The sequence below is a fragment of the Sphaeramia orbicularis genome, chromosome 3, assembly GCF_902148855.1.
Source record: "Sphaeramia orbicularis chromosome 3, fSphaOr1.1, whole genome shotgun sequence".
NCBI classification, from domain to species: domain Eukaryota; kingdom Metazoa; phylum Chordata; class Actinopteri; order Kurtiformes; family Apogonidae; genus Sphaeramia; species Sphaeramia orbicularis.
The window spans coordinates 58,214,439-58,227,667 of NC_043959.1; the positions used below are offsets into that span (position 1 = coordinate 58,214,439).

The 13,229-nt window shown below is 34.9% G+C and overlaps 1 protein-coding gene across 3 annotated transcripts; it reads right to left on the reverse strand.

Moving 5' to 3' along the window:
* Positions 1–818: 818 nt before the first annotated feature.
* On the reverse strand, positions 819–12,839 carry LOC115417165 (interleukin-18 receptor 1-like). 3 transcript variants are annotated; one of them, XM_030131180.1, is made up of 10 exons: positions 12,685–12,839; positions 11,252–11,492; positions 8,992–9,178; positions 8,713–8,869; positions 8,568–8,630; positions 8,353–8,476; positions 5,704–5,849; positions 3,175–3,318; positions 2,931–3,080; positions 819–1,282 (listed from the first exon to the last, which is right to left on the reverse strand). In XM_030131180.1, the coding sequence occupies exons 1-10, from the start codon at positions 12,734–12,736 to the stop codon at positions 951–953; spliced, it is 1,596 nt and encodes a 531-aa protein (XP_029987040.1). In that variant the 5' UTR covers positions 12,737–12,839; the 3' UTR covers positions 819–950. The 3 variants fall into 3 exon arrangements, with proteins under 3 accessions (XP_029987040.1, XP_029987037.1, XP_029987039.1); XM_030131177.1 differs by having other exon boundaries at positions 8,965–9,178; XM_030131179.1 differs by having other exon boundaries at positions 8,722–8,869; positions 8,965–9,178; positions 12,685–12,838.
* Positions 12,840–13,229: the final 390 nt, after the last annotated feature.

Consider the following 13,229-nt stretch of genomic DNA (forward strand, 5'->3'; position numbering starts at 1 on the left):
TATATATATATATACACTCTAACACTTAGCCAGTTAATACATAGACAATAATTAGCTGATAAAATAAATAATAAAAAATAATTACTGTAGTCAATAATACCAAGTTATTTAAATCTTTAGATCATGTTTTGATGTGATTTTCTGTCATTGCAGTAGGAAAAAAAATCTCACCAGTGACTGAAAATCGCTGAAGTCACTTCTTTTAAACATGCTGCTGTGTTACTGTGGAGTAGGTTTTATTCTGTGTTCATTCAGTGACAGTAGAGCAGGGGTGTCAAACTCATTTTAGTTCAGTTCCACATTCAGCTAAATTTGATCTGAAGTGGGCCGAACCAGTAAAATAATAACATAACAATATAGAAATGTCAACTCCAAAATTTTCTCTGCGTTTTAGAGCAAAAAAAAAAAAGTAAATTTACAATATGAAAAGGTTTACATCTACAATCTATCTTTTCAAATGATGTGAATAACATTAACAAACTGAAAAAAATAAGTGTAATTTTAATAATATTATGCCTCAGTTTATCATTTACACATGTACATTGGAACTTACAAATACACAAAATATTTAGTAACAGGCAGAATCTTGTTAAAATTGCACTTACTTCTCTTAAGACATTTCAGGTTGTTCATATTTGTTGAGGCTATTCACATTTTTTGTGAAATTATACTTTATTTTAGTGTAAATACATGAAAATATTTACATTTACAAAGAGAAAAATTTGGAGTTGTCATTATTTCTATGTTATTATGATTGTATGTTACTGGTCCTGCCCACTTCAGACTGAATTGGTCTGAATGTGGAACCTGAACTAAAACTTAATGTAATTTTTGCATTTCACAAAGTCATCCCAAGGGCTGGACTAGACCCTTTGGTGGGCCGGATTTGGCCCCTGGGCCGCATGTTTGACACCTGTGCAGTAGAGTAACTGTGTATTTTGTTAAACATTTTAAGGTCTTATCATCCTAACCGTTGTTTCTTTGTTTTTGTGTTGCGGTGGAGGGAGGTAATAGCGCAGCTCCTTACAGAAAGAGGATGACGACAGCCTGGAGCTCATGCCCTTCCAGGTCACACATCTTCCAGTCTTATCCAAACCCTTTAATGACTGACTCCTTTTGGGTCCGTTTGTTTCGGTTCTGATGAATACGACATGACTGTGCTGCTCCACCAATGCTCCGTAGTCGGTCAGCAGACCAGACCCTGGACCAGGATCTGAAGTTGTGGGGATCAGGACTACTGTGCGGCTTTGGTCTATGCACTCTGACACTGCCTCTTCTACAGCTGCAACCAACCAGATTACCACATTATATTATTCATCCAAACTTACACAAAAATATACCATAAATATTTTACACATCTCTACCCTCATAGCATAATTGCCAAAGTCATATTTTGGCCAAATTGTGATATCTGTGTAACTTTACTCTCCTAACACTGTTGATTCAGATTTAGAAAAAAAAAATACTATTTACACTCAGATTATTATGATATGAAATTACTATATAATGTGACCATCATAGATGCTGAGTTTTTAAGGCAAATTTTTGCAATATAGAAATGATGTTGCGATATGATACAAAATTATATCACAATAATCATCATGTTCATTTTTTTTGCTCTGCCCTGTAACGGTACACAAAATTTTCGGTTCGGTACGTTTTCGGTTTTCAAAGGCACGGTTCGTTTTTTTTTTCGGTTCGGTACGGGAAGAAAGAAAACCCCTCAAAATGTCTATTAATGCATTTATGAATTTTTTAAAACATTTTTCCCCGAATTTTTGGAGACAATAGAATATAGAAAAACAGGAATAATATAATTCTGCTACTACAAATCAAATAGAAAATAAAATAAATTATTAATATTACTAAATGCATTTTAAACATTAGTATTGCACTTTTCCCTGAAAGGTAGTTTCGAACAAACAAGAAAAATCTAATCACAGTTCTGTCAGTTCACATTCTGCAGAAAAATAACAAAAAAATTCCACATGAAGTGCAACATTAACAAGAGGACAAACTGGTATTCTGTTGAAACAAACTGAAGAGAAACACTGACAACACAATGAACCAGATTATTTATTTTAGGACAGAGAACAAACTGTTTAGGACACTGTGTATTTGTGTGTGCCTGTGTGCACGGGGGATTTATGTTTTTTTTGTCGGAGCCGGGGGATAGGGGGGGCACGCAGTTACATACCTGGGGGTGCGGTCCATAACTAACGTAACGAACGCTGTTGTGAAACGAAAGTGAAACTTTACATACTTTCAACGTTCTGTTTATTCCTCTATTATACAGCGTGCGTGACAGACAGACAGACAGACAGACAGACCTAGTGTCAGTGTTTAGAACTACCGTAGTTCCTAGGGGCCAAACAACATCCACCTTATTAACGTCTCTTTCCTCGTTATTGTCTTTCACCTGAACCTGAACTGATCCAAACTGGACTGGACTGATGGTGGAGGGTCTTCAGTCTCTTCCTTCCAGGTTCACATCATATTTGTTGTTTTTTTTTAACCTTATATCAGCTGCTATTTCATATTTCGGGTCAATGTGTGCTCCTTCCATATGACTGTGTGAAAGTTGTAAAGTTCCGCATCGAATGACGTCTTTCGTTCCTTTTTCTTTTTCTCATCATACTGTGCCGTTTCGGTACAGCTGTGTACCGAACCGAACAGGTGCGTGCCGAAACGATTCAGTACGTGTACCGTTACAGGCCTACTTGGAATGTACTGTATTCTGTTCACATTTCTTTTAACCCAGGAAGTTGCGTCTGTTTCAGTGTTATAAAAGCTGCTTTGAGTTAAAAAAAAAACAAACAAAAAAAACAAACACTGCTGATTAATTTTTCATCATTAGTTATGAAGTGAAAAAAAAATAACTATGACGAGGCTAACGATATTTATTCAGACATTAGAAACAGAGTACGTACGTTCCTCTGGTAAGACGTCACGGTCATGAAAACAGAGTGTGTATCCAAACTCCTCCAAAATATTTTCCAGCCACTTTCTGTCGTCTTCATTTAGTGCTCCATCTGAGTCACTTTTATAACACATCAAATAGGCATCATAACTCTTTCCATCTAGAAGACAACACGAAATGACACAAGCTCAAAGACTCTGACAAAGCTGCACTCAGAGAGAGAAACGAATAATAAAAAAAAAAAAGATTCCTACCTGAGATGCTGCTGTAGCAACCAAGAGTGTTTCGCAGGAAAATAGCTATGTCAGTTTTCCACTTCACATACAAAAGTGCCATTAATGCAACCACTAAGATCATGGCTACGATGCTAAGAGCCACAATGAAGGTCGATGTATGATCTGTAAATATTTAAAGTATTTCTCAATAAACATCTGAAATGATCAAAAGTATACATCCAGTCACATCCATTAGTATTTAGACCACAGGTGTCAAACATGCGGCCTGGGGGCCACATCCAGCCCGCCAAAGGGTTCAATATGGCCCGTGGGGTGAATTTGTGAAATGCAAAAATTAAACTGAAAATATTAACAATCAAATGAAATGTCTAAAGAAAAGTATGTGGAATTTTAATAATATTCTGCCTGTTATTTAATATTTTGTGTATTTGTAGATCCACTATGATTTACAAGTTGCGGTTCACGTGTATAAAATGATAAACTAAGGCGTAATATTGTTACCATTGCACTCATTTTACTAAAGAATTTTCAGGTTGTTCATTTTTGTTCATGTTACGTTCAAGTACAATTCGTAGATCTAAACATTTTAATCACGGAATTTTAAATGTATTTTTGCGTGTATTGCAGAATATTTAAGCATAATGAAGTGTATTTTTGCATGTATTGTAGAATATTTAAGCATATTTAAGTGTATTTTTGCGTGTATTGTAGAATATTTAAGCATATTTAAGTGTATTTTTGCATGTATTGAAGGATATTTAAGCATATTTAAGTGTATTTTTACGTGTATTGTAGGCTATTTAAGCATATTTAAGTGTATTTTGCGTGTATTGTAGAATATTTAAGCATATTTAAGTATTTTTGCATGTATTGTAGGATTTTTGAGCATGATTAAGTGTATTTTTGCATGTATTGTAGGATATTTAAGCATATTTAAGTGTATTTTTGTGTGTATTGGAGAACATTTATGCATATTTAAGTGTATTTTTGCGTGTATTGTTGAATATTTAAGCATATTTAAGTATTTTTGCATGTATTGTAGGATTTTTGAACATATTTAAGTGTATTTTTGCATGTATTGTAGGATATTTAAGCATATTTCAGTGTATTTTTGCGTGTATTGTAGAATATTTAAGCATATTTAAGTGTATTTTGCGTGTATTGTAGAATATTTAAGCATATTTAAGTATTTTTGCATGTATTGTAGGATTTTTGAGCATAATTAAGTGTATTTTTGCATGTATTGTAGAATATTTAAGCATATTTAAGTGTATTTTTGCGTGTATTGTAGGCTATTTAAGCATATTTAAGTGTATTTTTGCGTGTATTGTAGGATATTTAAGCATATTTAAGTGTATTTTTGGGTGTATTGTAGAATATTTAAGCATATTTAAGTGTTTTTTTGCGTGTATTGTAGGATACTTAAGCATATTTAAATGTATTTTTGTGTGTATTGTAGAACATTTATGCATATTTAAGTGTATTTTTGCGTGTATTGTTGAATATTTAAGCATATTTAAGTATTTTTGCATGTATTGTAGGATTTTTGAGCATATTTAAGTGTATTTTTGCATGTATTGTAGAATATTTAAGCATATTTAAGTGTATTTTTGCATGTACTGTAGGATTTTTGAGCATAATGAAGTGTATTTTTGCATTCATTGTAGAATATTTAAGCATATTTAAGTGTATTTTTGCGTGTATTGTAGGCTATTTAAGCATATTTAAGTGTATTTTTGGGTGTATTGTAGAATATTTAAGCATATTTAAGTGTTTTTTTTGCGTGTATTGTAGGATACTTAAGCATATTTAAGTGTATTTTTGCGTGTATTGTAGAACATTTATGCATATTTAAGTGTATTTTTGCGTGTATTGTTGAACATTTAAGCATATTTAAGTATTTTTGCATGTATTGTAGGATTTTTGAGCATATTTAAGTGTATTTTTGCATGAATTGTAGAATATTTAAGCATATTTAAGTGTATTTTTGCATGTATTGTAGGATTTTTGAGCATAATTAAGTGTATTTTTGATTGTATTGTAGGATTTTTGAGCATAATTAAGTGTATTTTTTGCGTGTATTGTAGATTATTTAAGCATATTTACGTGTATTTTTGTGTGTATTGTAGAATATTTAAGCATATTTAAGTGTATTTTTTGTTTCATGGAATTTACTTTTTCACTCAAAAGTTCTTATCCTATGGTTTATAATATTTTACTGGTCTGGCCCACTTTTTATAGTATTAGGCTGAATGTGGCCCCTGAACTAAAATGAGTTTGACACTCCTAGTTTAGACAGTGTCACTAATGGTATAGGCCCAAAAGGCCCAATCCTAATTTACCCCTTGTGTAAAATTCGTGGTAATGCTAAATGCAAAATTACTTGTTAAAACTCTTGAATTAAAGCTGAAAGTCCACACTTCAGTCACATCTTTAATGTCTGATTTTTAATCCATTGTGATAATGTAGCTACAGTTACACCACATATGTATGCCACTGTCCAGATACTTATGGACCTGACCATGTCTCTCTACATATTCAGCTTACCTTTTTGGGCCAAGGTGATTGTGACAAAGCTTGGAGGCTCTGACACAGAGATCAGTTTACACGTGTAATGTTTGGACAGATCCTTCTCTGACACGTTTTTGAAAATTAGAGATGCTGTCATCTTTGTTTCCTCATCATTAATATCCCTGAAGACAAAGGAGAAGAGGAAACATGAGTAAAATAAATACTCACGTTGGGTGTGTCAGTACTCGCTTTTTCATTGGACATCTGTGCAAAACTTTACCGATATTTATTAAATGTAAAAAAAACAGAACTCCGTTATGTCGGTTTTGGCATTAAATCACAAATGCGGTGATTTGTTTATTTATTATCGCGAACTGACACAAGAAGTATTTCCATAAACATGGTGACGAACATAAATATCGTGTTGATTTACAGATATATTCGTTATTATTATATATTACCCCTCTATCCCGTACTAAATTTAAAAATTATTTGGTTTCCTGGCGTATCCACACATACTGCACCATGTTTCTTTAAAAACTCTTCTTCGCTTGTTGTAACGTCCGTCAACATCCGTTTTTTCATTTATGTGACTAGTCGCAGAAAAAGGTCTTTCCATTGCAGTTTTGCATGATAAACCAATTGCGCTACACCTGAAAAACCACCTCTTGCCAGCTCAAAAAGTTTTAATCAAAAAAGGCGAGTTTTTCCATTACGTAAATTTTTAAAGTTATATTCACACACAATATGAGGGTCAATGGACAAGCAACTAGTGATTTTAGTGGTTTTAATGCTCCAGTTCTTGAATTTTTTTTTCCATTTGTGCCAGTTACGAATTCTATTCCAGTCAGCGGCAACACATATATTTGTCAATCTGAAAGGTAATTTTACAAATTAAGAAAATCATTCTTTGAGGTAAACCTGTGGAAATGGAAGTCATTGAGGTGGGAACATCATGAATGTCAGTCTGGAGATTCAGTGTGCATCACATGCAATGACAGATGCAGTCCACTGAACTGTTTCACACACAACCAGATGCATTGAAAAATTTTCATGTGCAATATTCTCATGTACATCAGTCTAATTATGCCTTTATCTATTATTATTATTATTATTATTATTATTATTATTATTATTATTATTATTATTATTATTATTATTATTATTAATCGTGGTATGGAGTGTACTGAGTGTGTGAGAATGAATGAGATCATGTCACATCATACTAGGAGCATAACTTCAATTTCCTTCAACTACTTTTCTAACAATGTAATAATATTAAAGGCACTTTGATTTTGATGGTACTTTACTGTATTTACCACAAACAATGTTTTTTTTATTTGTAAAATTATCTTTTAAATTTACAAATATGATATGTGTGCCCTTCATATGTACATTGGTCCCACAGGGCACAACAGAAGGAACTTTCTATTGACTAAATATCTATAATTACCTTTCAGCGTATTTTAAGTCAAGTGGTTTCAGAGGAAACAAGAATTGTATTGGGGGCTTCTTAATTGGGAGCTACATATATGATTGACAGCTTAAACATTCAGTAGGATGTGGCTCTACTGCTCTATTCCATGGATGAGACAGTTTGAAAGGGAGTCCACAGAGTCACGGTCATCTATATTTACCTCCGCCAACGAGGTTATGTTTTTGCCAGGGTTTGTTTGTTTGTTTGTTGGGTAGTTAGCAACATAACTGAAAAAGTTATGGACGGATTATTATGAAATTTTCAGGAAATGTTGATACTGGCACAAGGAACAAATGATTAAATTTTGGTGGCGGTGGTGGTGGGGGGGGGCTGATCTGCCTTGGCGGAGGTCTGCGCTGTCCGAGTGCTTTTCTAGTTACATTCTTCTTCCTTGTCCTTTGAAGAGAGCAGACGTGTTTTTCTGAGCTCTGCTATCTGCTGCTTTTTTTCCTGCCTCCCCACTCTGCTTTGGCCTTGCAGTGTCTCGTCTGACTTCCTTTACTTTTGAATCCCCTGCTTGCTGAGCTCTCAAACAGCAAATATGGAATTGATCAACTGGTCACTCAGCGCAATTGACACAATTTTTTCATCAAGGAAGAAAGGTCTTGGGGGGCCCGCCTCCCCTGATGGAACAGTTGCAGCCGGATCCACCCGGGAAGAACTGATAAGACTGAACTGAACTTAAAGGACAATATGACCTACTGGAGTCTCTTTATCTTCGCACACACATTCCACAATTATTACACAGTTCAAGCATCTCCCTACCCCCATTTTGTCTTCACGTCTGCTCTCTGCCTAATGTTCATGCTGTCCCCCAATTCCCTTCAAATCCATGAAAAAATTCCAGCATGTGTCCACGTGTACTGTGTGAAAACTGTATGATGTCTTACATTTGTGCTTTGCATTATCTTCTGTTTTTCACTGCAATTTTCGAAGAAAGGGTTTTGTGGTAGCGCTCTAGTTGTACTCTGTACTAGGAGCAGAGGCCCGATGTCCCGAATCATCGAACTCAATTTCGTTTGATGTACTCTGTACTGTCAAATGACAATAAAGGCAATTCTGATTCTAATCTTATGATTTGGACCTAGAGGTGACAGCTGCAGAGACTGTGTGCATTTTTTTTTAGCCCTGCCACTTTTTCTCCTTAATTTTGGCTCCAGCAGCTTTAAAGCAATTATAAAATCTGTGGATATTTGCAAAGTGCTTACTGTGTCCAAGTGTAGAACACTGATGAGCTGAGATTTCTGTCCACAAATGAGTTTTCACTCAACCACAACACCTCATCAAACTCTGAAGACAGAACAGCAGTGCAGTTGATCATCAGTGTTGAGCCTAGAATAAATAAATAAATATATATACTTACAAATGTCTTATGTAAAACGGTGAAAGTGATTGTGTGTGTTGCCATATAACCGAAGCTCACCCAAATCTACATAAAACACATCTTTTTCTTTTGGTGAAAGGATTTCTGGCTGTTTCCATTTTTCTGTTCAACAAAAAGAGGAAATACATGTTAATGACACTGGTTTACATTGAAAAACATGTTCATATCCACAAAGTGTTATTACCATTTTTACCTCCTGGTTTGACATTCAGTATCACTGTGAATGTCTTGTTGTATGTTTGACCTTGGTACACGTACGACCTGGTACAAGTGTAAACACCATAGTCTTCCTCATCCACACTCGAGAAGTAGTAAACCTCTTTTGACACTGACTCACCCACCTTATCAGAACAAATGAAAAGGAACTGATAAGCATGAAATGAAAGGAAAACAACTCAAGCGGTGAATACAAAATGTTCTTTGGAAAACGAATTACCAAAGAATCTGTGGTCACATCACTTCCTTTTTTCCATACAATACCAGTGGTGGTAATGTTCAGAATGTTTTTGTCAGGTATGTTTCTGTCAGGACATGTCAGTGTGCACGCCTCCTGTGAGTAGCATGTAATAGGATACTGAGTCTTCCTCTCAAGATCACTGGACAGTGTTGTGTAGACTATCAGCCTGAACCAGGACTGGACGGTGGTATTCCTGCATATCACAAGAGAAACTGTTAATTTGAAAGTTTCACTCACTATCAACATTTAATCTTAGATTTAATTAATGCAAAATCAAGATTGAATCTGGACATCTTCTATCAAAGTAAAAACAAAAGAGATTTAAGAGACCAATTTGTAAAATTTCACATACTGATCAAAATTGTTTTGTAATTATGTGCAAGTTATTTTAACATCCATTTTCTTTTCTCATTGAAATTACTTTTGTTTACTTTCATTTAGTTTCATTTCATCAACATTGAAGATGAACAATACATCTTGTTCTCAGAGGAAAAAGACATGTTTCACCAGATTTAGCTACAACCTACAGGGGTTGGACAAAATAATGGAAACACCTTCACCTCAAGATGATAATGCCCCAATCCATACAGCTAGAATTGTTAAAGAATGGCATGAGGAACATTCTAATGAAGTTGAGCATCTCGTATGGCCGGCACAGTCCCCAGACCTCAACATTATTGAGCATTTATGGTCAGTTTTACAGATTCAAGTAAGACGTCGATTTCCACCGCCATCGTCTCTAAAAGAGTTGGAGGGTATTCTAACTGAAGAACGGCTTAAAATTCCTTTGGAAACAATTCACAAGTTGTATGAATCAATACCTCGGAGAATTGAGGCTCTAATTGCTGCAAAAGGCGGACCTACACCATATTAAATTATATTTTGTTGATTTTTTAAGGTGTTTCCATTATTTTGTCCAACCCCTGTAGTTTCCATGTGTGGTTCTTGGGCAAGTGAAGACAAATTAAAAAAAAAAAATCATACATCTATATAACAGCTACAATTTGGGAGGTCAAACAAACACACCATGCCCCCAAAACACGTCCCAAACCATCCCAACACCATAAATCAAAAGAATAAACTAATGCTGGCAATGCTGGTGACTCAAAACACAATTTTTAACTTTAGGAGAAAACACATGAAAATCTAGCCAAGGTTTCGGACTATCCGACTCCATCCCTAAATGGCTTTTAAAGAGAAGGCAGATTGACCAAAGGCACAGGTTCTTGTAGGGACTTGATATCGTCCCACCGAGCTGCTCACCTCGACATTCTGGCACCTGGAATCTTTTCAGTGGAGGAGGTGCAGTTACTGTGAACTATTTTAATCACAAGCCAAATGCCAGCGTGTAAAACTCAATTCCTAAATCATAACATGTTTTATTTACCCAGTAGATTAGATTAGATTAGCCATGAGCGGCCAGGGCTCAGAAGGTAGAGCGGGTCGTCCAATTACTGAAGGGTTGGTGGTTCAAATCCTGCTCTGTCCCACTTATGTGCCGTTGTGTCCTTGGACGAGACATTTCACCCACCTTGCCTCCACACTGGTGTATGAATACATGTGAATGTAGGGCAGGTGTAGCTACAAATGGAGTTTACCACCAACCAGAGTGTAAATGTAAGCGCAAATGAATAATGGATCAATAATGTAAAGCACTTTGGGTGCCTTGACAAGCACTGTAGAAATCTAGTTCATTATTATTAGATTAGATTAGATTAGATTAGATTAGATTAGATTAGATTAGATTAGAAGGTAAAATTAGACCAGAAAGGTCGTTTTGAGTGCTGGCCCTTTAAATGCAAATGAGCCACTTCATGCCCCACCCCCTCCAGGTTGTTTGTGCTGTTCTGTCCTGTTCAACCACTTGTCTTCGTTAATACAACCAACAACTGAACATTTTAGGTCATCAGTTTGAAGTTTGGACATATTTTCAGTTTTTACTACAACCGCTGCTGCTGACAAACAATTATGTTGCACTTGGAGAAATGTTCATCAGAAGTCTTGACCTTATATGTGCAAATGTCATGACATAACTAGTTGTAAAACGTAACAAATTAAGCAGAAATTAAAATGGGTTGTAGAAATTCACTTGATTTTTGCCAAAATGAATATAAAGATAGCTTTGCAACACCTGGAGGGTTCAAATTCAAACTTTATGAACTATTAGGGTCCAAATACACAAATAAATGAACCACAGACTAATAAAAGTGGGTTTAGCAAAATATGACCCATTTAAGGAATGTGATTACTTTGTCTTTGTCCTTACCACAGAGAGCATGAATAATTCCCCTGGTCTTTTACAGTAGCACTGAGAATAACAAGGCTCCTCTCATGAATCAGAAATCCCATCTGATTCTGCTCCGCTGATGACAGGTTGGACAGGTCCGTCTCCTGTGGCGTGTAGCAGGTCCATGTCGGTTTGGTTTCCTTATGACTGTGTGGGCAATGCAGCGTCACCACTTCACCTGCTTTGACATATATCTGTCTTATCTTCATAGGATGAGAACCTGAGAATAGGTGTAAAAAAGTTGATAAATTTGATTATTGGGAAAACTATCAGAAGGTGTGTATTTAAAATCTAAATGATGCTTCAGTTATTAAGACGTAGTTGAACGTGAATGAGTAACAGACTGTGTTAGTGTTGTAGAAATAGAATGAGTTTATGAATATTAGTTTCATATTATGGCAAATAGTGATTCTATCTCTGACATCCTGTCATAATTATTACATAATCAATTATTTGAGATTATTATATTATAATTACTTTTAATAATAATGATAATCCTGTTCATTCATTCTATATAAATAAACAAAAGTAACAGAAATGTATCCATTTATCAATATATACGCATCTTCTTCAGTATCAGTATTTTTTTTAAATTTTTTTTTGTATATTTCTGTGTTAGGTAGTTACATATTTATGTCAGATCTGTCCTTGCTAATTTTGTTTGCAAAGCCCAAAAAACAAATAAATACATTTTAAATTTCTGAGTTCTATGCCAAAACATTATGGTCACATTGTGTGTAAATATAAAGCATCGTACGCTCATAATATACATTTATATTATTACATTTTACAAAACAGGAGCTTCCCAAACATCTTAAAATATACATTATATCTTCATTTTTTTGATGGCTGTTTCACTTGTGATTTCTGATGTGTGTATTTGTGGAATCAATCAATCAATCAATCAACCAAATTTTATTTACATAGTATCACATTATCACAAAAGTTATCTCCTGATCCTTTACATTTACAGCTGGTCTAAACTTCATTCTTAATAAGCCAATTGGAATAGGCTTATTTAAACACTGTGTCTTCACAAGAAATTCTGAATAACTCATTTCATGACTCCACCCCCAAAATACACAAACCTACTTACACACTCCCTTTCATTTTCATCCCTTGCTGTTCACTGTTCAATTTATACATAATTTTTAAAAATAATAATATAATAATAATAATAATAATAATTTCACATATCACAATTTTATATCCTAACACTAAAGATAGTTCATTCCTATTTAACCAACATTTTTCCATACTATATTAAATTAAATTATGCCTATTGAACTGATAGTTTTAAATCCTGTATCAACATTAAAGAGAACTGACACATATTAAGCTTATAATTGTATTTAAAAGAATGTGTGATCTACCTTCTTACATTGAATGAATATGTCACAGAATTTTCTTACCTGGCAAAAGTATTAGCAGAAACAGCAGAAGCAGAGGTCCGTTTCCAGTCATTGTGAGAACAGTTGACAAACACGATCACTCCAGTCCAATGACCAACTTTCATTTTCGAAAACATTCTCCTGACTTGCATCTTAAATAGGAGGTATGACGTCATCAGAGGCGGTGATAAGTCACGCATGATCTATACAAAGAAAATGGCGCAATAATAAAGTATCAGAGTGGATGATCTAATAGTAATGAGGATATGAGTTCTATGGAAAACAAAACAAAACAATGTGCTCAAAACTCGCACAGTCAGTCTTTTCCTTCCCTGTCAGCGGTCACAGAAAACCCCTGTCCCTAAATGCTGCCTTCTCGGAAAATCGGACGTCAGAGCTCCATGTTCCAAAACATCCCCAAAACAGATGATCATTACTCATCAGTGTCTTCCTCTTGAAAGCATTAAGATGTCCTGGAATCTCCCATTAGATTCTAATCAGACTTCCCATTAAAAAGCAGAGTGTTTATATCGATCGTCTCCTGGTTCAGGCCATAACATTTTTCC

Bases quoted from the DNA above. Each gene is read 5' to 3' on its own strand.
- LOC115417165 (XM_030131177.1), bottom strand. From the start codon at position 12,736: ATGACTGGAAACGGACCTCTGCTTCTGCTGTTTCTGCTAATACTTTTG. The intron at 5,850-8,352 runs GTAAGCACTTTG...CTTTGTCTTCAG, and splicing joins GTGTTCTACACTTGGACACA to GGATATTAATGATGAGGAAA. The intron at 1,283-2,930 runs GTACGTACTCTG...GGTTGGTTGCAG, and splicing joins TGACGTCTTACCAGAGGAAC to CTGTAGAAGAGGCAGTGTCA.